The sequence below is a fragment of the Brienomyrus brachyistius genome, chromosome 9 (genome assembly GCF_023856365.1).
Source record: "Brienomyrus brachyistius isolate T26 chromosome 9, BBRACH_0.4, whole genome shotgun sequence".
Classification (NCBI taxonomy): domain Eukaryota; kingdom Metazoa; phylum Chordata; class Actinopteri; order Osteoglossiformes; family Mormyridae; genus Brienomyrus; species Brienomyrus brachyistius.
In genome coordinates this window covers 25,986,172-26,013,049 of record NC_064541.1, presented here as the reverse complement: position 1 = coordinate 26,013,049, position 26,878 = coordinate 25,986,172, and the positions used below count along the sequence as shown (strand labels likewise).

The window sequence follows — 26,878 nt, the reverse complement described above, 5'->3', positions numbered from 1 at the left end:
TGTGCAGATCAGTACCGAACATCGATTCTTTCGATATGAATGTTTCATTTTGCGAATCGATTCTAATGTTAAAATTCACAGCAATTTAAACTACACAGTACTGTTTAAAAAAAAAAAAAAGGTTTAAATGAACGGTGTAGAACTACGATATGTCGAACCAATGAATAACTTATTCGGTTATTTAATTAATTGATTGACTGATTTAGCTGGTGGCAAAATTTAATGGCTAATGCTAATAAATTATTGGCTCATGTGCTAACAAGAATGAAGTTCTTGAGGGCAGTTATGTTGCAGGGTGCTATATAAAACATAGTGAATTGAATGTCGCACAGTGGTAGCACGAGTAAAACGGCTTACTTAATCACCAGGAGTATCCGTGGCACCCATATCAAATAACCATACTCACTAAACAGGATTATAATACACTATCCCCACACACCCGGCACCAGAGGGCAGGGGAACTGTGAGGCTGGGCATGATACTCACGGGCATCTTTACTGTTGCTCAGAACACTGGCGGCACTGCGACTGCGGGCCAGGAAAGACAGGGTGGGGGTCATCAGGCGATCCACAATGCTGCTCTCCCATGGGCTGAGCTGGAGGCTGCGGGCTTGAGGGACGAGGAGGGAGCGGGAGAGCAACAGTCAGCAACTGGACACAACCAGGCCTGCGAGTGCAATCTCAGGAAAGTCCGTTCTTAAGAAGCGCACCCCTGAACTGCATAAACACGGTTTAAAGTGAAGCTTTGGGGAATTACCCATAATACCTTTCTGTGTGATCCGAATCCAAGCAACATAAGGAATGGGAGGTTCCAGAAGGCATTTGCAGGCTTTTTGCAAAAAACATGTTTTCTCTTGTCCGCACCAATTGAATAACAGTCAACAGGTTACCAGCATATAAGCCAACGGGCAGGGAAAATCCCACCAATTGGATTTGAAAACACCACATCTCACCACACACGCTGGTCACCGTTGGCTCAAGACTGATCAAATGCAAGGAATCATGGAGAGGAGAGCAGTGCTGCCTCCCTATGGCAAGGAGGATGCCATGCATTCAAGAGGCCGTGTTTAATAACACTAAGAATTTAGAAACTAAACAGGTCAGTACTCAAAAAACATAGGGGGGGTCGGGGCTAGCACAAAATAAAAAAATCTGGGGGTCGAGTCAAAAAGCACTTTGAGTGACTTGCAGGTATGTCCCAAAATATGCTCACATGCTCCCAGGGTAAAAAAAACAAACAGTTAAGACTCCCCCAAAAGGTCGAAGGGGAAAAGCACAAAAGAACTCCAACCAACATCTAATTCCGTGTGAGAGAGACTTCACGTACAAGCAGAATACTCATATGAAATGGTGTCGTTTCTTCGAAGACAAATGCAGTTTCCTTAATGTAACGCATGTTTCAGTGCAGCAGCGTCGCAGTCAGATGCATCCATCTTCAGCGGCAGATTTTCCCCAGCAGAAAAAATTAATGAGGAGCAGACAAGTGCCGATTTAGACTCGAGTGCGGAAGGATCCGAAAGATGAACATTGCAGGAAGTGCCAGTGACCTCCCTGCTTGCACAGCTCGCTTCCTTCCCATTCGCTTCAGTGGTTTCCAAGGATACAATGAAGACAAGGGCCATAAGCCCCTGTTTAATAAAACTCATCGACTGCTCTCTTTAGTGGGCTGTAAGAAACAGGCCTTCCTTTGCCTCCTTTCCTGAAAATCCGCACTCTAAAACACACACAGGGACAAAGAAATTCACCCCCTCCATGCTAAAAAACATAAGACGTGGGGGGGACAGTAGCTTACACTCACTATAAAAGGGCCAGATTCTTAGGGTTCAGGCAGGTGCTTGAGCTCCGCAGTTTGGAAAAGTGACACCTGTTTGACCCCCACACCTGCTTAATCGCATCAGCGACCAATCACCCCCCAGACACCACACGGTCATAAAACAACCATTTCTGGTGACAGGTCGCTGTATTTTTAGCTTGGAAATATTGAGTTCTGCTTTACTGGTTGATAAACACCAGTTGCCTAGCAACCAGGCAAGAAGGCCGGAGCCTGGATTTCATGGCTGGGTGCTCAGTGCTCCGTGCCCTGCTGTCAGGACCCCCCTGGGCGGTGCACATCACGTGACCCTACACCTTTTTCTGGCTGCTTCTGCGACCACTGATTAGCGCCATAAATTCTGGTTTTTACTGCGTCACTCCCGCAGTTCGACGTCAGCACAAAAAGAATCGTATGCAAAATGTGGGAATGGCGGTTACCTACCTGAGTCAAAAGTGGGAACGGAGGGATTCCCGCTACCCACGCTACACCCCGAGTTTCACATGCGACCATGCTGCCGTTCACAGACTTAAGCACATGGAAAAATAACCAGCAGCAACACGAGGGCGACCTTAAGGCAGAGGCCACTGGCGATATGTGAGGATGAACAAGAACTGAAAAGGTAGAGGGAGACAACAAATAAAAGGCACTGACTCCTCTTATATATTCACGCGAAGATATAAACGTCAGGCCTGAACCAATGGAAGCTGGACGTGGGGGGGGGGGGGGGGGACATGACGGAGAGGACACGTTGCTTAGGGGACAAGAGCACCGAAGGCGTGAAAATGATTGGTAATCATCAAGCAGGGAGGGGCAATTCAAGGGGGAAAAAATAAAGTTTTTAAAAAAATGGACGAAAATCATAAGGGAGGTGAGGTTGAGGATTCAGGACCAAAATTATGCCTGATGGGACAGTGATGTGACGAGGGTGGGCTGGTCCTGGACAGGGTGGACGGGGAGGTCCTTACTTTTGCTCGGGGAGTTCCACAGGGTGGCAGAGGACTTGGACAGCCTCTTGCTAATTACCGAGTCGACGTGTTTCGGTAGGTTGACCGCAGACAAGGAGCACCTGCCTGCGGACCGGAGAGAGGGCGACACTGGTCACAAGACGGTCGCGGCTCCCAGGGACGAGCTGAGCGAGCTCTGCCACGAGGGGCGAGGCAGGGGGCGCCAGCGAGGGGAGATCGGCCCCGCGAAAACTGAAAGGGGGGGCCAAAGCGTGACATGTGACCACCACATGACCACAGCCTCCGTGAGACACCGCAACCCAACCACCACTGCACAAAGGAAAGAAACCAAAGACACCAAAGACACTCCTGCCACCGTGCAATGAGTATGCAGACACACACAGACACACACGTATCGTAGATTTTCCCACAATCCACCCGCATGCATGTCAGTGTAGCCACTGAATGACTCATTTTATTTACAGGAAATCCCCTTGGCATGGAACAGGTGAATCTTTAGTGCTTTTTAAGTCACAAAACACTGGTATCACATGACTCTGGTGTGCAATGCCCCGCTCACAGACCCCAGACACCAGTGACATGTCAGGTGGTAAACGTTGAACCTGTGCTGCCACCTTGTGGTGGCAAACTGTATAGCAGACTGTTCTTCCACACTGTAACATAAGGGAAAATGGATGATAGATGCTGGAACCATTGTTGGACATGCCATCAGAGGAAGATGCACACCGGGCTTCTGACACCGGGACCAATGAAGCACTCAGATTTAATAGGCTGCTCCTGTAACTGGAGCACTGCCCTCCTCCAATACAGCGAAATCATGTGACATGAGAGGCGGCAGCAACGACGGGGAGAGGCAAGGCGCGCGTGCTAAGGAGGTGGGTCGGTTATGCAACTCTACTGTCAATCAAATGCTCCCCACCAATCAGGGGATCTTGCGGGTGCATTAAGTGTCACTGCAATACCTCTTTCCATAAGTTATAGATGGACCACAATATATCAATAAACTGGGGGGGGGATCAGATTCCAGTAAAGACCACATTTGGGTGAAATGGTCACAAACGGCAGATACACTGAGCCATGATGTCAAAGATCTGAAGACGAAGGTGCCAACACTCAGAAACACACACACACACACACACACACACACACACACACACACACACACACACACACACACACACACACACACACACACACACACACACACACACACCTTCCCCAGAGCTGCTCACCACAAGCACATCGCCCATGTTGACAAACCCCCAGGCACAGGACCAGACACCAGTGCTATAAATTTAATTAGAGGCCCTGGAGAGGCAGGAGAGCAGCTAGAGAGCAGCCCACTGAAGCCGGAGCCCCCTCCCCCTGCACACAGCACCTGCCCCCGCGCCGGCGGCACGGCGCTAGCAGGGCAACGCGGCGCACTCACCCTCCCGCTGACTGCCATTCCGGGTGAGGCCGCCCGCCCAGGACCAGCGCTGCTGCCGGATCTCGGTCCATGTCTTCTTGGAGGACCGCTGGACGGCAGCTTCGTACCGCTCCTGGAGGCCAAGGTACAGAATTTTAGCACCTGAATGGACACCAGTTCAAATTCGGGGACGGGCACTGCAGACATAAACCCTGACCATCGACACAAACTCAGTACATAAGAACATACAAAATTTACAGACAAGAGGAGGCCATCTGGCCCATCAAGCTCGTTTGGGGAGAACTTAACTAATAGTTCAGAGTTGTTAAAATCGTATCTAGCTCTAATTTAAAGGACTCCAGGGTTTTAGCTTGCGCTACACTAGCAGGAAGACTATTCCATACTCTAACTACACGCTGTGTAAATAAGTGCTTCCTCTAATTCATTTTAAAATGTTCTCCCATATATTTCAACATATAGCCACGACTGCCAGTATTTAAACTAATATTAAAACAGCCATTTGTCTGAACAGCATCCAGACCTGTTAGAATCTTATATACCTGGATCATGTCCCCCCTTAGTCTCCTTTGCTCGAGGCTGAACAGATTCAGCTCAGCTAACCTCTCCTCATAAGACATTCCTCTAAGACCAGGAATCATTCTCGTAGCCCTACGTTGTACCCTTTCCAAGGCAGCAATGTCCTTCTTAAGGTATGGTGACCAAACCTGCACACAATATTCTAGGTGGGGTCTTACCAAGGAAGTATATAATTGTAGCATCACCTCCTTTGACTTAAACTCCACACACCTATGGATGTAACCCAAACATCCTATTAGCCATTTTTATTGCTTCCTCACACTTGCGAGAGTGGGACATGGAAGCATCAACATACACACCGAGGTCTTTCTCATAATCAGCTACCTTTATTTCCGTAGAACCCATAAAATATCTGTACTTTATATTTCTGCTCCTTGCTTATCTTCATTAAATTTCATCTGCCAGATATCAGTCCAGTCACTAATTAAATCCAGATCTCTCTGCTGCTAGATCAGTATTTGCTACACCACCCAAACTGGTGTCGTCTGCAAATTTAATCAGTTTACTGTATCTATTGGTGTCAAAATCATTAATGTAAATTAGGAACAATAGTAGTCCTAAAATTGAACCCTGCGGTACCCCACTATGAACGCAGGCCCACTGAGAAATTGTGCATCTAATAACTACTCGCTGCTTCCTGTCTGTTAACCAGTTTTCAATCCAAGCTGCTACAGTTCCTAAAATACCTGCAGCTTTGAGCTTAAACAAGAGCCGTTTATGGGGGACAACATCAAAGGCCTTCTGGACATCTAAGTAGATCACATCGTAGGCCTTTTTGTGATCAATTTCTCTTGTAGCTTCCTCAAGTGGATTAGTTCAACAGGACCTACCTCTCCTAAATCCATGTTGGCTATCCCTCAGAATGTTATTTGAATCCGGGTAATATATTGGATGTAACATCCCTTGCAGAAGCATGAACGCATGCAATGCGAGTCTTTGGCCCCCACACTATGCTATGGAAAATAATGAGGAGTGTTTGGAAGCAGTTCAAACCGGGAAAAAAAGGGGAAGTAGCCACATCCAGGGGAAACGAGGTGGAAGTGGGGGGGTTTTCCTACAGGCTTCATCTATGCTGCCATGGAAACACACACACAAACACAAACAATAAATCCAACTCCTCAGTTCATTCCCTATAATCATATCTCCACACCAGAAATGCCTATAAAGTAAGGTCACCCCACAAGGGTACCGCAGGGCCTGGACAGCCAGTCTCCACCCGAACCCAGGCAGAACCAGGCACTGCAGGGCCTGGACAGCCAGCCCCAACCTCAAGCCAGGGACAGCCAGGCACTGCAGGACGGCACACCTCCAGCCAGCCTACCTTGTTCCTCTCCAGCTTCTGCCGCTGCCTCTCCTCCAGGGCAGCCCTGCGTCTCTCCGCCTTCATGCGCTGCTCCTCCAGCTTCCTGCGGCGCTCGTCCAGCTGCCGCTCCCGCAGCTGCCGTGCCTTCTCCTCCTTCTCCAGCCACTGCGTCTTCTTGGCAGCTGTGGAGTGCAGGGACAGCAGGTTTACGGTGCGCCTCCCTTTCCTGACCACCAGTGCCTCATTTCTACCAACATGGTGCCGGACCAGTTTTTATCCTAATTCGGAACTGGTTCCATGTGTTTCCACCAAAAAAAAGGGCCCGGACTGCAAAAAATGGCTCCAACAGCACTGCAAAAGAGCTGGTCTCAAAATCTGGAACCAAAACATGAGTAAAAGTAGGATGGGTCCAAACCTTTGGCATACCCAGAAAATTCAGTCTGCAGCTGATATAGTTTTGTCTAATATTACTGGTTTTGGCAGTGAAACAAATTGCCATCTTATTAGTGGAATAATGTTGTATCACTTTTTGATCTGTAAAAATATAAAAGATTGATTTGCTGGCCAGATTTAATAAATTACAAACATGTCACAGATGGAATAAATAAAATATTGTGGTGCTTGGATGGTGAAGAGATCATGAAGCGGACAGCAAAGTTCAGTTTTTAAGCAGACTCTTCACAACAAGTGAGAATAAACTCACACACACAGACTGGGGAACCTTTACAAACACAAAGGCGCATACAGGCAATAGAGACACGGCTCATGTCATACGCTGAAAACTTGTTTCGGTTTGGCAACTTATAGAGACTTAAAATCCGAAACAGAACTTACTTTACTCTCAAATACGTAAAATTTCCGTTCTGCTCTTTACCGAAACCGGTGGAAACGTGGGCAGGTTCCCAAAAGGCCCCAAACGAGAACCAGCTCAGTGCCAGCAGTGGCACCAGCTCCGTGCTGGTGGAAATGCGGCACGGGAGTCCGAGCTTCCTCCTCTCGCACAACGGCAAACGACCTCAGACAGCCAGGTGTCTATTTTAAATCATACAGCCAGGAAAACATTTTGTCCGCCTAGTGACCTGTGTGAGTCACCGTGATTGAGTTGGGATTCTACAAAACAAAAACAAATAAGTGAAAAGTAAATTAAATAAGAGTTAAAGATCCAGCAGCCTGAACTGCTGCCTATGCAAACTCCTGGTGACAAAAACAATTAAACCCCAATAAAATCCTTTCCCTTAAGTGGAGCCCATTAGGACCCTGCTGTGCCCCCCCCCCCTCACCCCACTAAGCAAGCAAACTGCACTGCTTCACCATTTTCAAGGCAGCTGGATACCTTGCTTGTTAACTGCTTCAGTAAAAGGTACGAAAGCTAGGTGACCGGACACGGGTGTGGCAGCAGTACCTTAACCACAATGCCACCTGCTGCTCAGTTAGTTTACTGCTTCACATGATGCGATTGATCTTTAGATAAATCCCCCTGAAAACCAGACTGCTGAGCTTTTCCAGTCCAAAAATCACTGTCTGCCTCAGACAAGGGCGGCACATTCCAAGCACATTCCTAGCAAATCTAGCACATTCCTACCAGTGATGAGTGAAATTAAAATTGCCTCACACTAAGCATCATTATATCACTTCTGCTAATACCACCGGCACTAATGTATGCCACAGCACCTTAACTGAGAGACAAATGTGTAATTGGCGACTCCCCTTCTGCATCCGTACTGGAAGCACCTGCGGGTAAACTATGGTTCAGAATGGTAGCTCTTACTAGAGGAACCTTAATGCGCCGCTTTATCTCCCGACCACATTAAACATCCGATTCTAGCCATTGCTCACGGAGTCTGTGACATCGGGAGCCATGATCGATTCAGGGGACGGGGTCCAGGCGCCATCCTCTGTTAAATGTCAAATGCAATTTCCAGTGGCCATAAATGACAGGCAGGGAACCAGCAGTGTGGCGAAACGGCAACAGAGTTTGTGCATCACGCCACGCGGAACTCTGGGACGTCACCTTCTCAACCGTGAAGCAAACAGCCAGTGGGTCAAAGTTCGGAGCGGTTTTGATTGCAGCTGCTGGGCTAAGAGGACTATGACAATGGACTGATAACACTGGGGCAAGCAAAATATGTGAGGGGGGGCATAGTGATGACATCATTGCAAAGAGCCCTACTGGTACAGGCATCAGATATCATCAGGCCTGGAGGATAAAGCTTCATATTGACTCAAAGTGAGCCCCCCCCAGACTGGGAAAAGCTTGGGGAGGGGTGGGCAATCTGTTTGGTGGGGACTGCCAACTTGTCAGGGGGGTGAGGGTCGGAGCTCTGCTAGCAAGAATTATGCTGATTCAAAAAACACCCCCAGGGAGAGTCACAACAATCATATGGGGATTGGGGGGGGTGAATTCCTTGGCTTTCACTTTCTACTCCCATGGCCTGGTGAGGGGGTAACCCTGATCATCTAGGGGCAGGAGTGGTGAACAGGCCAGGAAAATCCCCAAAGTGCACATAAAAATATGAAATCATTCCATCTGTCATAAATGATGCTACATTTTACTTATTTAGCCGACGCTTTTATCCAAAGCGACGTATATTCCTAAGTGTGCGGGGTCAATTGGACATGAAGGGCCTCGCTCAGGGATCCAACGGCAAAATCACTCTGCCAACCATGGGGTTCGAACCAATGACCTTCCTATCACTGACACCGCATCCTAACCCTGCTGAGCCAGACACCACCCCCCCCACACACAGGGAGCCATTCCCAGCTCGACACCCTCCTCCTCCCATTCTAAAGCAACAACTAAACCAGTGTTTCTCAAACCAGTGCTGGGGGGCCCCTAAGACAGCTCACCTTTTTGCTCCCTCCCAGCTCTCAGGGAAGCAAAAACATGGACCGTCTGGAGGCCCCCGAGGACTGGTCTGAGCAACACCGAACCAACCAAACAACCATTCCACACAATCGACCACTCGCATCTGGCATTCTTCTAAGTGGCGAGTTCAATAACACTGATGGAAGTCACCAGAGAAGCAGGAGAGACATGAGAGAGATGTTTTGATCTAATGAGACGGAGAGCTGGAGGGGATGAGTGGAGACCAAAATCGAAGCCTTAATCTGTGTTTGAGGTCAGACGCAGCATTCCCACGTACTGAGCTAGTGATTACTGGCCGTCGTCACGACCACACAGGAGACTGACCTCTTCCACAAGAATGTCAAAGCTGAAGGCCCGTTTGATTGAAAGCACCACAGACATCTGAACCGGATTCTCTCTGCCCCCAAAATCGAGCCCTTCATCTAGATTTGAGATTTCGACTGCAGCAGAATGTAAGCTTCATTACTGTCAATTAGACCTCAGCTAGGAAGAGGGAGTGAAAAAAGGAGGAGTATGGGGTGATGAATGGAGGAGGAGGAAGGAGGCCGCATCCCCAGTCATGCGGAGAGGAGTCACAAGACGACATCACAGGCACCACAGTGACACTACCCACGGCAAAGGCTTCTCTTACCTTGCATCTGGCTACGCTGCTCTGGGGGGGTGAAAGAAAAGATGAGAGCTGCTGTCAATTATGAAAAAGTGGCCCACCTCCCTCGGTTTGCCTACAGAACTGGGCGCGGCGCTACGGCACGGGAAATACGGCATGGAACGGCATGTCTGGCGTACGGAAGCAATGACGCTTTCCGAACAAACGCCAGGTGACGTCGGCCGACATGGGCGACTCTCCTTCTTAAGTGAGATGGGACTTCGATTAATCTGTAGGTAATGTGTGCACGCTTTTTTTAAAATTTAGAAACGGACGTTTGTTAACCTGAAGCATTCATCACCGCAGTGATTTTTCTTTGCTATTGCATAACAGAATTTTTTGTGTAAATCTTGAACTAGTCAAGCTGAAAAGAAAATGCGATGGCAAGTTCTATTCCCCACAGCAGGGGGGCGCTCTTTAGCCTGATACCATGTCTGCTTACCCAGGTACTTGGCCCGCTCCTCCCTCCGTTCTTTCGCCAACTTCTGTCTTTCTTCTGATTTCATTCCATCTGTGTTTGGGGAGGGGGGGGGGAGAGAGAGATTACATCGTGAGGATGAGATCCAGCACATCTAATCAAATGGCAGGGGGGTGAACAACACAAGGCATACAGTTAATGGCTTCAATGATTGTGGTGGTAATTATCCCGCTTCTCCACACTGTCACAAGGAGGGGAACCAGGTGGACCCGGAGCAGGACTGTCATTTCCTTTGAAAAGAGAGGAAACCTTGGGAGTGCGGTGGAGGAAGGGGGGGGGGGGCAGTCAAAAGGTTAGTGGGAACCCAAAACAGAGATACAGCCTCCATATTGTCCTAATCTGACAGGCATTTCAGTGCCAGCCCAGTTCCTAATCAGACTGACGGCACCGAGATGTCAGAAGCAAACCCCCTTCACACGACTGCTGTGGGGTCTGAATGGCATGGCGCTGCCCCACCCCCATGGTGCGGGTTCAACACAGATTACATCACTTCCTGCAGCTTTTTTCTGAATGAAAGACAGCTATGGAGAACACATTAGAATATGAGAAAGCCCCTAACCTAGGCATCATCTGAAGTACAAACATGTGGATGCAGTATCGAAGGTGTGCTTCCTACCCCCATTTTGTACGCACTGCGTTGGCTTCCAGTTCAGTATAGAATTTGTAGTTGCTGTAGAATTTTAGTGCTGTACAGGGCTCTGTGACATTGTCTGTCCGTCATCAACCAACCACAGAGTAGACTGACTGACTTACAGCTATGTAACTTTGGCAAAATATGATGACTGCATACTGTTGAATACACTGAGAAACCGATACGTGTCTCTACATACGGTAGGTTAGACTACTGCAATGCTCTGTCATCTGGGAGCACACACTGCACACTGACCTGACAGCATATTCAAACTGTGACCAGGAGTTTTAACACATAACCCCTGCCCTTAGTCCCATGAACTGGCTTCCTGTTAGATTCAGAACCGACTTCAAAATTGTCCTACTTACATACAAGGCATTTAAAGGTCTAGTAGCTGCCAACCTGACAGAATTACTTCAAGCCACATCACCCACTCAGATCAAAGCATGCAGACTTCCTGGAGAACCCACATATACATAAAGTAACAGTTGAAGGTAAAGCCTTCTGCTACAAGGTACCTATATGGGGAATAGTCTGGCAGTCTATGTTCGGGATGCCACATCAGTCTTTAAATCTCAAACGAAGACCTTTTAGTTCAGCGTAGCTTAGCCACAACCTAAAAACACATGATACATCTTAACTATGGCTGCTGGTGCTGCTGTTCGTGCCATTTTTAACTACTATGACTGTCCATTTATGTGTGTCAACACATGTTCTGACCATCCGTGCTCTCCGCCTTCCTTCCCACATGTCCAGATGGTGCCCGGGGAGGGAGAGCCGAAGTGCTGGGTTGGTCCCATGGAAGGGTGACATTGTGGATCTGATTTCAATCTGCCACCCTACACGGGCCGGTGTGCAGTACAGACTCATTGATGGACTTTGGCTTTACCCTTAATCACAGCTTACTCCTTGCTTTTAGCAAGCAAGCCCATTTTCTTTTTCAATAATGTTAGCATGCCTGGGGGGTCTGAGCAGCCAGTTGACCTTGGACCCCCAGAGGTTTTTTTTTCCCCCATTCGTGGGAGTGTTTGGTTCCTCTCTTCCGATGTCATCTGGCTTTTTCCCATCTCTTTGTCCTCCCTTTTTCCTGTTTTTGCATCATTCTGTCTTAATGACGCTGTAATGTATCGCAACACACCCATGTAAGGTGCCTTGGGGAGACTCTGGTGGGAAAGGCGCTATATAAAAAATGAATTTAATTGAATTAAATATTTCCAACGTATGCAGTCATTGTCATCTCACGTTACACATAAATTTCATAGCTAATCACCAGTTTCATTTCCTCCAGGATCATCCCCAGAAGAGTGATGCAGACTCATCTTGACCTGTGACCTACATCCACATGCAACCACAGAGACCGACATTAAATCTGCTGCATTGACACCCCCCAACCCACATCTGGAATATTCCATTCCCAGCATTTCAAACCCCTACAGGGTAACTGAGCCATGACAGCCAAGTGGGGCACCAGTAGGTTACGGATGATGGACTGTAGTTCCCTTAAAACATTTCTAGTAATTAAAAGATTAAGAAAGCAGCCGTCTACTGTAATCATCAGAATAATCAGTCAAGACAGAGCTATTCTCAGAACCTCGATTTGCAAACTCCACAATATTTTTACATCATTTTATAGCTTTTTGTGTGTTTTGAGGGTTAGCTTAAGAGGATTTCCTTACCTGTTTGTGATTGAAATGGGTTTGGTGCATCACAGGGGCACACAGCCATTAGACAGACCGTCTCTGTTACACACACACACACAAAAGCATTCTGCAGTGACACCAGGAGGACGTGCCAGGAGACTGTCTCCTTGGCAACGGGCTCCAGTCACCCTGCCCTGCAAACGTTCAGACTATGAACATCTCAGGCCTATGGGCCGAGACACGGACTCAAAAGAGGCCAAGGAGAGAGTCGTGAGGCTTAGAAATTTACATACTCCCTCCATCTACCTAAAACCTTCAATGTTTCCACCCTGGGTAAAAACACAGCTGAAATACATCAAATGAGTCCTGCTCTCTGCTTGTTCAACAGCTAATCCTTCAGGAACAGAAACCTGGGTCTTTAATGTTTTCATGTTTTTTACTGCATCACTTCCTCATTCCTTGGGGCCATAGAATCAGCAACATACAAACATACCCAGGAAAGCAGCCCCGTTTAGAAAAGAGAGACTGCGCATCCAGGACTTTACCACCAAGACCTACATCAACGTTTTTCAAACCAGCCCCCAGGGACTCGTGTACGGTCCGTAATTTTTATTCCCTCCCAGCTCCCAACACACCTGGGTTCTTCATCGTTTGCTTCAAGTGTGCTGGAGGCTGGGGGCAGCAGAAAGTGGGACCAGGCTGAGCAGCACTGCTCTAATGGATACCGAGACGAGGGCAGGAGTCACACAGCGCACCGTTCCCCTACCGCTCACCTAGGAATCTGACTCGGTCACCATCCATTCACTGCCCGCATCCTCACAGCACGTTCCGGAGTGTTCTCGCATGAAATGAGCCTTCCGAGGGCATGCTAGGGCACCAAGCCGCTCAGCCTGCTACATTAATGACGTGTTCAAATTACGTTAAGCCTTAACGTAAAACTACACTTTAAACTTTACTGTTAAACTACAATTTCCTTAAACAAAAAAAAAAAAAAAAAAAAAAACAATGCGATCCCTGCAGAAAACATCTCTGGGCTGTAGAAGAAACTGGACCCACTGAAGCCTATAAGGACTCAGAAACTGACCTCATCGACTCTTAAGACGTGAGGAGAGCTAAAGCATGAATAAGGCATGATAATCTCATTCCACATGTGCCTGAAGGTTGATGGTTTGTATGACAGTCACACCTATTTTTATACACTCTCCTCATCGAGATTTCTCCTGCTAGTACATCTAGAATACATGAAATACATGCAGCGCAAATCTTTTGGGGAAAAATGGGCACTGGTATTATAAGTCTATAATATGACAAAGGTGGTGTACCTTTTTTGGGCTGGGGGCTTGCACTGGTCCCAGTGGCAAGGGATTTACTGGGGGTGCTGGATCTCCGGCCACTGTCCTTTTTCTTCTGCGAATCTCCTTTAGTGGGGGTCTCTGTCCTCACTGGGGGCTCTGTATCTTGGGGCTTCCCTCCTGCTCCCATTCCGTCCTCGTCTTTGGGACTGGTTTCAGGAGCTGAGCGGGTGGCTGTGGGGAGCGGAAAGGGGAGCGAAATTAAGCAAGACTGTTTTTTGGAATGTGTGACGAAGCCCTGCAAACGACGTGCTTTCAGTCACCCGTCATGCATCCCGACACCCGAAGGCCAGAGACACTCCTCAGGTAGGGTGGCCAAATCATGAGGCAGCTTCCTGTAGCGGCAGAAGATAATTCCCCCACGGTGGCAGGGTGGGTGCCGACTGCCTGAAGCTTGACTCAGCTGCACCTCCCCAGGTTCAATCTTGCTTCAGCGTAATAAGCAGCATTCTGACCCGCCTGACACTCCCAAGTAGCGACAAGTCCGGACGACTCAGCCTTGCGCAGAAAAGACGCCTTCGTCGGCTACGTGAATCACAAATCAAGATGCAGTTTCAGACATGACGACTTCAGTCGGCTCTTTAACCCATGAGAATGGGCTAAGTGAATGGCTTCCAGGACAGAGCTGACAGCTCACTGCCCTGCCTATTGATCTGGGCTGACTCAATGCATTTCTGCGCTCTGGCTACAACTTACAAGATACAGATTGTTCCTTTGTGCTTCCGGTTATCTTACACGCCCCTAGAGATACCTTCGAAACAGGGGTACTTTTTCTTGTACGAGTGTTTCGGGCGAATCTTCCAGGCCAAACCGACACTGTGAATCCCAAAGTTACGTTATCTACAGCTGACACTAGAGTGCGCCATGACAGGAAACAGATAGATAGGGGGAGCGAAACGAAAAACACTCCTGCAGCAAAGTTAAATGGTTGGGTAGACTTATCCTCCCAACGCACGTTCTCACTGAATCCTGTAAGGTTTATATTTGGCTGGAAAACACACAGAGGGAAGGAGAGGAGCAGGAAGTCACAAGTCCCCTCCCCAGACACAAGCCTGCCCTGGAAAATCTGTGCTATATTCTCGACATGCAGCATCTGCAGGCGAACCAGTCAACCCAGCAAGCACACTGACCAGAAACGCGCAGTGCAGAGATAGATGGAGGACAGCAGGTTTTCAGGTTTCGATTTCCACAACCGCAGAGATGAAGGTCATGACTGCAGACCAGACAAGTTGCTAAAGCAGGTGAAAAAACCTAGAGAGCGGGAACAGAGCATCCCGGACCGCGGGCCTGCTCCACCCGATGCAGTCGGTGCTGGGTTAGGCACGGCTGCAACAGGGACAGTCAGCGGGAGCCCAAAGTGCTGCCTCAGCTGTCTGGGGCACTATGGGGGAGAGGGATGAGCCCATTTCAGATCTGACAGAGTATCCCAGGGTGAGGCTTTGGGCCTGGAGAGGCAGGGCCGCCGCCACAGTGAAAATGAAAGCTCGACACACCCTGCACTCAAAGCCAGCCATCTCTAGCGTCTAGGTTCAGAGTCGGCGACCTCCCCAAAGCTCCACAGATGAAGCAGGGGGGAAAAAAGCTCTTGCCAAATAAAGTGGGGGGGAACTCAGTCAATGCAGTGTGACTCATGGTTGGCAGCCCCATCTCCTTGCTCAGCTCCAAAATAAACATCACCCCGGCTTTCCGTACACAACAAAACCCAGAGGAAACACTGGATCCGGGTCAAGCGACACAAACCCCGGCAGTTCAAATGCAAAATGCAGCCTTAATGCAGAACCTGAACACACTGCATAGACACTGCTGGTTTGCCTGAAAATAAAGGCACCCCCCCCCTCCCGGCCCCCCTGCCCCATTGTCACAACAGATGAAGAATTCAGCTCTGATCTCCAATACACGTCGCTGCTGTTCAGCATTATGCTCAGAGTCAAGCACAATGCTGTTATGTTGGAAATATCTGTTGTTCTAATCATCTGGAAATGGGTGTTAACCAAAAACAAAAACAGAGCAGGGCCTTTGTGTGTGGGGGGGGGGTCTGTTTTTGTGCAGACTTAAACGGGGGGGGGGGGGGGGGGGTTATTTCTCAATCTGACTGTGGCATCTACAGGCTTCACGCTCTAGACAACTCCAGTTAACTTCAACCCTTCTAACAAGGCCAGTAAAATTAACTGGAAGTTTACTTGGAACAACTTGCTTCTACAAACAGATGTGCAAACTAAACATTTTGTTTCACCAAATAATGTACAGGTTTCTTTAAATTCCTGACTGCCCCCCCCACATGCACAAGACAAAAATGCAAAATCGTGACCTCATTCAGATCCAAACCCCTGATCAGGCCACCAAAACCATCCAATTCTCATCCAGTATCACACCATAACACAGGTATGTACGCCGTGTCAAATCTGTTTGGAAAAACAGAAAAATTGTATTTCTCAGCAGGTTACAATAATAGTTACAAAAAATGAAGTAAATGGTTTAATTCAGATGAAGGGAGCGGCAGAGAGGACACCCCCGGACCCCCCATCGAAGCCCCACACACGATGACATGAGGCTTCAGGGACCTGGAAGACGGGGAAGCTCAACAGTGAAAACCAGTCAGGAAGTGTGCCTGGAAGCCAGAGCGATTTGAGGTCTGCAGGACACAGCTGGGTGTGAGGGGGATGGAGGAGCAGTCAGCACAGACTGGGTCAGGACCAGATAAAGATGCTTGGCAACTTTGTGGTGAACACATTATGTCTAGGAAATCACTGCCACACTTGAAAGAAGCTCACTGAAGGAAAGGAGATGATCCATGAAGATCTGGAGATGGAAACTGGAAGGGGAAGAGCAGCTAATCCACAGGGATGATAATCTGCACAGGGCCGAGCTCTCGAAGTTCTCTGACCAACAGCGAAGGCGGCGAGCTGCTGAGACCAACAACGTCGCAGATACCGTGGAGAATTTTAGGGCCACCCTCCGTGCTGCAAAGCCTGCCACCCACTCAGCCAGACTGATCCCTCTCTGTTTACTGCATATTTGTGCTGTTGGACTTGGGGGGGGGGGGGGGGGTGAGATGAGACCGTTACCAACATGCCCTTTGTTTTCCTCCCACCTTCCTTCTGCTAAGCTAAATGAGGTCCACATCCCTGTTCCCCCGTCACCTGGCTCTGCTCACCGTCCCACCCGAGGGGGACCCAGAGAGGCTGAAGTCCACCTCAGAAATCAGACTGCCAGCTGCGGGAGGGGGGGGGAAGGGAGGGGGGCTGCAGGTCCCGGCAAAGCAGTGAAGTGGAGGAGCACAACGACATGCCTAAAAACCATCAGTCACACCCCCCTAAGCACGAGACTGAGATTCCTTCCTGAATGCTGACCCCTCTTACCCAGCTTCATTCCGGGGGGCACCCTGGCTCTGAGGGTGGGGGCACCCTGGCTCTGAGGGTGGGGGCACCCTGGCTCTGAGGGTGGGGCCAGCGTGCTGGGCTGTCAGTGACGATAAGAGACTTTCCGTCTCATCAGGAGGCCGTAAAATGTTTACATTCATGCTGGGATCCACACTGCCAAATCCCTCACATGCTGAATATTTCAGCTTCACTCGTGAAAGACTGAAGACTTCAGACAATCTAAAGAACATTTCACAGCTCAGACGGGGACACACCTGCACGCACAATAAAGCGGGGGGGGGGGACGCGTGAGCATGCTGTTCTGACTGCAGTCCCTAAGTCGTGTATGATTGTGTCACATGGTGTGGGGGGGAGGGGTGACAGACTCATACTGTCTGTCCTATTATAGGAGCAGACACTGGCGGAGGGGAACAGAAAGGGGGTCAGTGGTGCTGCGGGAATCCGTGGCATGTGTCCGTCACTCACGTGGACGACCCTACCCCACTGACAGCTCTCAGAGATGGGGACACAGGAAGCGACCTGTCCGGGGTCCCACTGCATGCCGACCGTGTGACTGTGTGACGTCATCGATGATGGCAAACTCCATGACCGATAAACAAACCACGGCCGGCCAGGCAGCACCTCAGAAATGGCAACAACCAGTGGCGCAGGGTCCCCATGCACTGGCATGTATGAGAAACCCCCCCCACCCTCCCCCAGTACCTCTGAAGGGGACGGGCAAGGGGAGGACGACAAGAGTTCCAAGGAAATAAATATTTACAGAGGAGGTTAGAACATCTTCAGCGCATCCCTCCCCAGGAGCAATGAAGGCGATATCACAGCATACCTCTCGTCTCGTCCGCTGCGGGACACGAGAATTCTGGGTAATCTGGAGGTAGGCCAGGAGTGAAGCGATTCTGAGGGGGTGGGTGCGATGTTTACTTTGGCAAGAAGATCCCAGAGTTGGTGTCCGTGCCTGTACCACACTAAGGTACACGACGCATCCTAGAGGAACCATTTAAGCGTTTCCCGGCAGAGTCAGATTATTACCCCCAGAAACCCCTCTCTCATTTAAGAAACAGTTGCCACAAGTCCCTGGAGTCGACTCACTTCCGTTACGGCTTACGCTGGCATCAGACCTGGAATACTGCACAGCCAAGTGGTTTAAACTCCCCAAAATGGCATGGGTCCTCGTCTGCACGCTGTGCACGATGCAACAAAACACACCCCCCCCACATCGCTGCAGAGACTCTTTATGCATGAGGACAAAACAGGCGGCTGTTTATTCTATCAGCCCCCCCCATTTATGCACGACAGCTGGCAAAACAGGAAGCCCCCTATCTGAAGCAGCCCCGCTCTCCGCGCCCTATTTACTTCGCCCCGGCCTGTTACGTAAAAAAAAATAATAAAAATGGCTTCAAAGACAAGCTTCGCAGCAGCAGACAGGCTGACAGGCGCAAGAGACGAGGGGAGGGAGGCAGAGAGGCACAGCAGTCACCAGGGCATGGAGCCCGTGCCATTTCAGGTAGGAAAAGCGTCAGCAAACAGGGGGGGAAAATGTGATTCCAACCACACCGAGACCGCGAACCAAACCCCAAAGTCAAAGTTTCCTTTATCGTCAGCTTCGGATATATGATGCATGGAGTCACACACTGAGCTGAAATATCACTCATTGGTTGTAGTACAATTCAGAAATAATACATAAATAGAATATAAATATAAACGTAATACAGACATGACTAAGACAGAGAGACACATTTGACCACCTGATGTGCAATTTGTTACAGAACTTTGGTGTTGAAGCAGAACGTGCAATAAATAAAGACAGATTTATATATGGTGTGAGTGAAGAGCGATCAGTCTTTCTCAGAGACCCAGACTGCAGGGGGGGGGGGGGGGGGCTAAGCTATTCGGCAGTCAAATAGCCTGAGGAAAAAGCTGTTTTTAAGCCTCTTTTTAAGAATGTCGAACCGCATCCACCAGTGATGAGGTGTTGCAACAGCCCCAGGCAAGGGGGGGGGGGGCGCCACTGAGCGGCATGATCGCAGACCAGCCCAGCAAATCCATGAAGATGGCATGGCAGGAGCGGTCGTGCGGAGGAAGGGTGCAGCAGGGCGGGGATGGCGGGGTGAGGTTTAGGGAATTGGGTGACAGCTGGAAGCAGGGATGGTGGGGGGGGGGGGGCGAAAGGTACGTGAGGAATGCAGAGGCAGCTGACTGAGGTTTGCGCGGTGGATTTCGGGACGGTGAGCCCTGGGACCCTGACCCTCCCTGGAGCCACATGGCACGTGTGTGTGTGCGTGTGTGTGTCCATTCAGGGGAGGTCTAAGCAGTGTCGCTCACCCCATGATTTAGCAAACTGCCAGTTCAAAGCGAAGTCTGACTGGGGCCATGAAGTACGACACCGACAGTGACAGTGAAGCGCAGCTAGGGCTCCACAAGGGTTCTCACTGGCTCTGAGACGTACATCTACTCCAGCTTTACAGTTAAAGGCTTCCATACTAAACTGACAACAAATAAACACAAACCAGCCGTGTGACCAAGCTGACCTGAATCTCTTCAACGGCAACCAGCCCTACTGACCCAGTACAACAGCTGCGTGCATTGGGGGGGGGGGGGGGCATCCTGGCTCATGCCCCCAGGCCAGCCCATCACCATAGCAACACACAGCACATTGCCCAGGACTGAGATGGACATGTCTGGCTGACTAGACTCGCACGAGGTGACAATCTCCCAAGCCTGACTTAGCCGGCCCGTGTCCGAGGGTCACGCCATCCATCATGAGGGCAGCCTACTAACTGGTGCCACACTCGGTGGATAAACTGGGTTTATATACCGCGAACCCATCACCACAAAATGAGTCTTATGGGTGTAATTCTACTAGTGCGACTTAAGACTCATTCCGTGGTGATGGGTCACATATATTAAAAAAAAAAGGAAAGTCGTATTGCAGCTTTTCCGAGAAGGGAATCACAAGTGGATCATCACACGCTGGCTCTGCTGCCCCCCGCTTCTCTTGACACTCTTCAGATATGCCCCCACCCTGCTCTGGGCAAAGGGAAGGACTAAACCCAAATCTGGCCCGTGAATCCAGAGGGGGGTCACTGTACAAACATTCGGAAAATCGAAGAGCATACAAAAATAATACCGCAGTCATGACAGCACGACCACAAGAACAAGGTGGAATAACAGTGAGCGGGTTTTTCCAGGAGAACCGCAGACACCCGATCGATAAACAGAGACATAAACTGTCCATCACAGACAAGAGCATCCACTCAGATCAGCTCAACTCAAGGAATCTCCGTTAGCACTGATTAAAAGTAAACCAAACATGTCATTGCCGGGAGTCGTGTATAATTAATGGCGCAGTGTAATTTCCAGAAGTTCCATGGTCCCTCTTAACGGCGACATTTGATACGGATGCCCCGCCCACATGGGCAGGGACCGCCAGCAAACAGGAGGAGTAATTACAGGTTCCCAAACCACATGCCCGTCCAAGCGTGGACAAGCTCTTCAGAGAATCACAGGAGCTCAACTGAAACATGCAAGAACCTGCACAATCACTGCGGCTGGAACACCAAAATGGTGGTGTAAGAAAAAAAAAAACAAGCTACGATTTAAACATCGTTGAAGGGAAATAAGAGCAGACAAAGTCAAGGGGTCAAACGTGCAACAGATGGACGATGGCGACAGCGAGTCATCACCCATGTTTCGCTTTAGCTACGCAAGACATTCTTACACACCCACACAGCCCTTGTGAATTAAGCCCACACCGCGTCATGTGACTGACTAGTTGCCATGGTGAGCGCTGGAACCTCCCCACGTGTGCGTCGTTTCCAAGATCCTCCGCGCTGTTGACAAAATCGCGTCCAAGATGGCTGCCATCTGAGTGCTTAGAGTCACAGCTCCTTGGACGGGGGGGGGGGAGCAAGCAGATAACCCCTGAAAAAAGTGGCACATGCCCTTAGGTGCCCGATTGCAGCAGCCTAATATTAGCCTTGCAGTCCGGCGACACGCGAGTCCCACGCTGGTTTATTTTCAGCGCCGGTTGGACGGAGGTGCTGCACTGGGCATCCTTCTCTCACCCACAGCTGCTTGGGACTCAAATTAGGCCATGGCAACACTGCTGAGAGCAGAGGCAGTGCACACTCATGGGGGGTGGGGTGGGACTTCAAAAATAGCAAGGATCCACATTTCTAGTTCCCGGGGCCTCGAACCAAGGGGCCCGGACAGGAAGCTCCGCCAGCCGCGCTCAACTTCCTCACGATGAACTTGAACTGCGACTCGGAGCAAAATTTCTCCGGCTCTGAGAGGAAAGACGCATGGAGCCGGCGACCAGCTGCCCCCGGCAAGCCGACTCCGCGTATCCAGCCGTGTACGACGAGCGTCGTGGTCACCTGCGACCCGCCAAATCGCACGGGGTCATCTGTGGACATCAATCAAGGCCAGCAAAGACTCAGCTCAGAAAGGAAGGATGTGGGATTGACGTGGTGCGGGGGGGTACCAATCTTATCCAGAAAGAACCATGACATATGTGGGTTTTCCCTAATTAGATTACAAATTAGAGGACTGATTGGATGGCCTCCTCACACCTGTGGAAGGAAAATACAATCTGGTCCTCAGGAACTCACAGACAGTGGGACCAGATTGGGAAACACTGGCTTAATTTATAAAGAAACAATGAAAGATCATACCCAGAGGTGGATAGTTAAGGTCCAGACCAAAGTTTTGTTGCGCCCAACCAGTTGAGTACCATAAACCACATGGTTCTGGAACACTGAGACCCGGAAAGGAAGCTCTTAAAACGGCTGAGCGTCGATATGAATGGAGATCAGTTACCCTTCTCACTACACTATACATGGTGCAAAACTCTGCAGCATAAGAAATCCTGCTTCTGCTGCCTGGTCTTTGAAGCAACAGCTAATTACACATCAAGCAAATATGCAGAGCCATCCATGAAGCAAATTAATTCATTATCTCATCCACTCCCCTTCCTCGAAACGCTACGATTATGATTCTACCAGAGCCACTTCTTGGGCCACTTGTGTTCATGACCGATTTCTGACAGAAAGCTGTGACCAGAACAAGTACATGAGATACAAAAGGCTGACCCGACAGCTCCTTATCAGAGAGGTTATCAAGCTCGGCGGAAAGAGACAAACCTTTGTTCTGGTAACGGGAATGAAAACAATGAACTGAGAAGGAGGTAGGATCGGGTCTGCACCACAGGCTTCCCGGCTGAGCTGGCATGCCGGCGGACGACCCCCTGACCCCACAGTGGCCTGCAGGGGTCACCAGCACGCGGGGCTGAGGAATGTCCGACACCCGGGGAGAATCAGAGTCTGCCAGCATCTTGAAACTCGCTGGACTATTGGTAAGAGTCATGATATCCATGTTTGCGGAATGAAAAACAAATCTCAGGGAGAAGGTGGAGGTCTATGCTGATCCAGGTCAACAGAAAAACAACAACAACAACAACCCAAGCTCTTCCCAAGTCTCCGGCCCAGAATGAGTCACACTCGCATGTCGAAGGAGGACTTCTTTCATTTCCCCATTATGCCCCCCTCCACACCCAAAGTGACGTGATGCCAGTGCCCCCACTAAAACCTAGAAATGAAATCACCCCCCCCCCGAACCCAAGCCAACAGCCGGTCGACACTCCGCCCCACACCACACCCTCCCCAATTCCTCCAAGCAGAAGACTCACCACCCACACACACACAGCTTGGCTGGGGGGGGGGGGGCCGCCTAACTTCCCTACAAAGTCCCTGAACACACTCGCAAGACTCCAAAATACCACATGTTCCCTCTTGTTGCTTCATGATTCCCCCAAGTAGGAATTTCTTCCATTTACCTCTCCCTGTCACACACAGACTAAATGTCTTCCTTAAAAATCCCTCCTCCCCTACAGTTCTAAAGGATTTGAAGTGTGAGATTTCAGCTCACTACCCCCCCCCCCCACCCCAAACAAAAACCACCCTCCGCAGTCATGTAATTTCCTGCTAATGACCGCGACTTCTAAGTCGGCCAGCCTGTGCAGAAATCTTGAAATCTCATGGAGGGGGGGTGGGCTTGGCATCTCGAGGAGCCCGGGCCAACCTCTGTCTAGGCCCACTGCATATATCACCAGCAAGACGGTGCACAAAACATCTGCATTTCCACAAACCGCACGTGAACGGGCAGCTTCACTATAAATAAAATGACTATTCCAGCAGACTCAGAGCCACGTGCCTCATTCGTGAGCTGCACAAAGTTCAGGTTTGTTAATCCTGTTTCACGGAGCACCCCCTCCTACGTCCCATAAAAGACAAATTTATTAACATATCAGAAAATACTTCTTCGGTTTCCAGCGTGTTGTGAAGACAGCATGTGTTAAATTAGCCCCCCCCCCCCACACACACACACACACTCACTCAGCAGACTATTTATCTGCTTGTAACTAGAAACTTGCAGCGAATATATCGTACTCAATCACTACAAAACTAGGAGCATGATTAAAAACATTGACACTTCAATACCATCTGTTCCTCTGAACATATGGATTATATGATACAAATTTCTTGCCTCTTCCAGCAAACGGACTTAACAGAAGTATTAACAAGTGAAGCCTGTCCTGAAAAAGAAAATGAATCTACACTGATATTACAATCAAGGCAACCATCGTCTGCCACAAAAAAGGTCAACTCCTGACCTCTCACAGTGGAGGTGCTCAGCACTGTGAGACGCACAAACATCCTTCAAAGGAGAAATAACATCACATGAAGAAAGTGACTAATGTTCACCCAGTTTTACCATCAGCTGTAGGTGCTCATTAGGCTATTCCTGTAAAAAATTCAAGACATGATCAAAGTAGTCTTTCAATGGACTTGTGAAATAAGCCCATTTCTGAAGACTTATCCCCCCCCCCCCAAAAAAAATTGTTTCAAAGCAACTAATGCCAACCCAACCAAACCCCAACCCAACCCAACCTCAACCCAATCCCAAGAAGCACCCAGTGGCTACTTGCTTACTCTGTAGGCACCCTCTATAGCATGCTAGGATTTGGGACTTGAGTACTCCCTGATCAAAGGTCTAAAAGGCACACAGGTATGAGCCGTTAATCCCTTTCACCTCATACACTTCCTCTACCAACTGGGCCAAGTGGAGTTTACCCCACGGGAGGACAAATCTTCACATTGCCATGTGTGCCCAGCTTCACGAAGCTCGAACAAGTGGAAAGGGGATCATTTGTCTAGAAGCTACTGATCAAACACCAAAGAGCAGTTTTCCAAGAGGTTGTGCTTGCAGCCAGCAGCTAAATAACCAAGATGACAAAAAGAGCATCAATGCGCAGCAACTAGTCAGAGTGACATCTTAGCATTTAAAAAAAGCAAGTATTTTTTGATAAAAATACAGGGATGACCTCCTTTTCTGTCCCGGTGGTGGAATGATCCCTCTCTATCTTTCACACACACAAGCAAATGGATCTCGGCTCAGCCTTCCCCTCCAGCCACACCATGGAAGAACGTTGGATCCATACCTGGAAACAGTACTCGGAGACCTTCTGGCCCAGGGGGATTGAGAACCAAAAACAGATTCAGACATAAAACAAGTTCTAGGAGCTCAGATCATGACGAGCAAGACACCACATGCTAGTGTCCCCCCCCCTGTTCCCACCACCCACTTTGGGAAGTCTGGGCAGAGCATAAATCTATAACAGTCCATCCGGATAACAGTTGTAAGTAAGTATTCTCTGTTCAGCCCTTGATGAACTTTTGTGGATTTAGGATTAAGTGACAATGTTAGAAATGGCATCGAAACACCCCTACTAAGTAGACTTAGTCACTACACACAACTTATTTCTTGGTTTGTCTATTAAACTAATGCTATAACGATAGAACCTTTCTATTCAATACTCTTAACCAATGTTACTTCCATTAAACATCACAGAACCATTGACAAGTTGTTAACCTTCCTTGACTCCAAAAGTCATATAGTCAGAAAAATGTGCATGCCTTTACATTACATAGACACCGCGCAACAGCCAGCGCAAGCTAATGTACAAAAAATAAAAAAGAAAACCCTGAGAAGGCAGCAGGTCTCCGTGGGAGATTTCAAAGTCACCTGCAGTGCAGAAAGACAACCTCACTTTTTGAAGAACCTGGTGCCCCGGAGACATAGTGGAGCCGGGTGCGGTCTGGCTTCTTCTCAAGCTAACTAGAAATTGCCACAGTGTTGGAATATCTTGCAACTGCTTTATCTCAACATCAGACCGCAGGTCCATCCGCTATGGTGATGGTTCTTAAGGAAAAAAGAGAAACCCCCACACCTAACAGGGCCAGATTGTCTTGAAAGGTTAGGACGGGACAATGCTGCATTTTCATGCGAGCCGTGGACATTTCAGGGCTATTCTCACGGTCGAGAGAAAACATCTCCAAGGGGCAGGGAGCTGGGCAGCCCCACGTCCTTTGAGGAAGGTTCCCACAGGCTAGGTGGGGCTCCGCTCCACTAGGATCTGAAACTTGGCCAAAACACACCCCACCCCAAACCGTTCCTGCACCGAAAAGCAGGAAGGAGGCCCAGGCATCTGTTGTCTGGAGAGAAGCCACACAGCGTGTATATGAATGTCGGGAAGCTCACGGCACAAAGACGAGGGTGAGAGGTCAGGGTGTACAGTCTGCTGGTCCTTATACACACACCCTGTATGAAGTGATTACGCATATATACCGCGTGGGACTCTCACTACATGCTGTTTGATATGGAAACAGCCTCTCAGAGGTGAAGGATCGAATCTCTGATCCAGATCTCTGGCTGGGAAAATGCAAGGGTATCATTTCAAAGAACGGTATCAACAGGCACTCAAATCACACATCTGTAACGGCCGCCAGTGTTAATTTGACTCCCAAATGGCTGCCTCTGAGTCTTTTTCCAAACTGTGATGCTACTTGGTGAGTAAGTCTCAGCTTCCCGACCAGGCCAAGAAATCCACAGGAAAAAGTCCTACAAGTTGGCTTCTTGGGACAGTGCTGCTCTCTGATAGAGGTTGTTGGTTGCGATTGGCCGACACTTCAAAGTGCCCAACGTGTACCGAGATCCAGCTCCAAAGTTAATTCCAGGGCTATTAACAACCTACTGTATGTACATCTGCCGCAAGTTCTCGCAACCGCTATACAGACTAACGCTGGATGCGCTGCAGACTGGTCGTACACCAATCTGAATATCCACACACCCCCCCAAGCTGACTCACGGTCAAGCAGCATCTTGGAGCAAAAGAAGAAAAAACAAATACTGGGCCCCTCATTAGGTCCGCCATCAAGGAATTGCCCAGCTGTCACCTAGACCCCCCCCCCCCACACACACACACACACACACACACTGACAACACACCTGACTGTAGAATATCTCCTGGAAAAATATATAGCCCATATTACCTGGCCAGCAATAAAGAGAGACTTAAGCACAAGCCAGAATTGTTGTCCGAAACAGTAAACCTAAGTGGGGGGGGGGGGGGGGGGGGGGGGGGCAAGTTTCAGTGGTCCTCCTTGCACACAAGAGTTTCAGCAGCATGGAAACGAGATTTGTGACCACATCTGCTTGAAGAGGGTAGGGTAGGATAGGGTAGGGGGAGGGGTACCGGATTACCTCATGGGTGCAGCTGAGATGCCATTTTTCAAGCACGAGTGGAACAAGTCGAGTAACCTGTGAGTTTAAGAATGTATTTGCAGTGTTGTAGGAGGAATTAGGCATTGCCGGGGCTCATCCATTGGGTTTTTCTTTTTATTATCGTTATTTTTCCGACTGCGGAAAAGGAGCATCCGATGCAAAGATATTTCATAACACGG

The 26,878-nt window shown here is 49.2% G+C and overlaps 1 protein-coding gene across 1 annotated transcript in view; it reads right to left on the bottom strand.

The window, feature by feature from the left end:
- map7d1a (MAP7 domain containing 1a) overlaps positions 1-26,878 on the bottom strand; it is a 41,285-nt gene that overhangs the window by 12,220 nt on the left and 2,187 nt on the right. The window contains exons 3-9 of the mRNA XM_049025473.1: positions 13,669-13,872; positions 10,040-10,108; positions 9,583-9,603; positions 6,104-6,267; positions 4,207-4,318; positions 2,778-2,882; positions 487-609 (exon numbers count right to left, since the gene is read on the bottom strand). Of these exons, the coding sequence (XP_048881430.1) occupies positions 487-609; positions 2,778-2,882; positions 4,207-4,318; positions 6,104-6,267; positions 9,583-9,603; positions 10,040-10,108; positions 13,669-13,872 (798 nt within the window). The remainder of the gene's footprint in view (positions 1-486; positions 610-2,777; positions 2,883-4,206; positions 4,319-6,103; positions 6,268-9,582; positions 9,604-10,039; positions 10,109-13,668; positions 13,873-26,878) is intronic.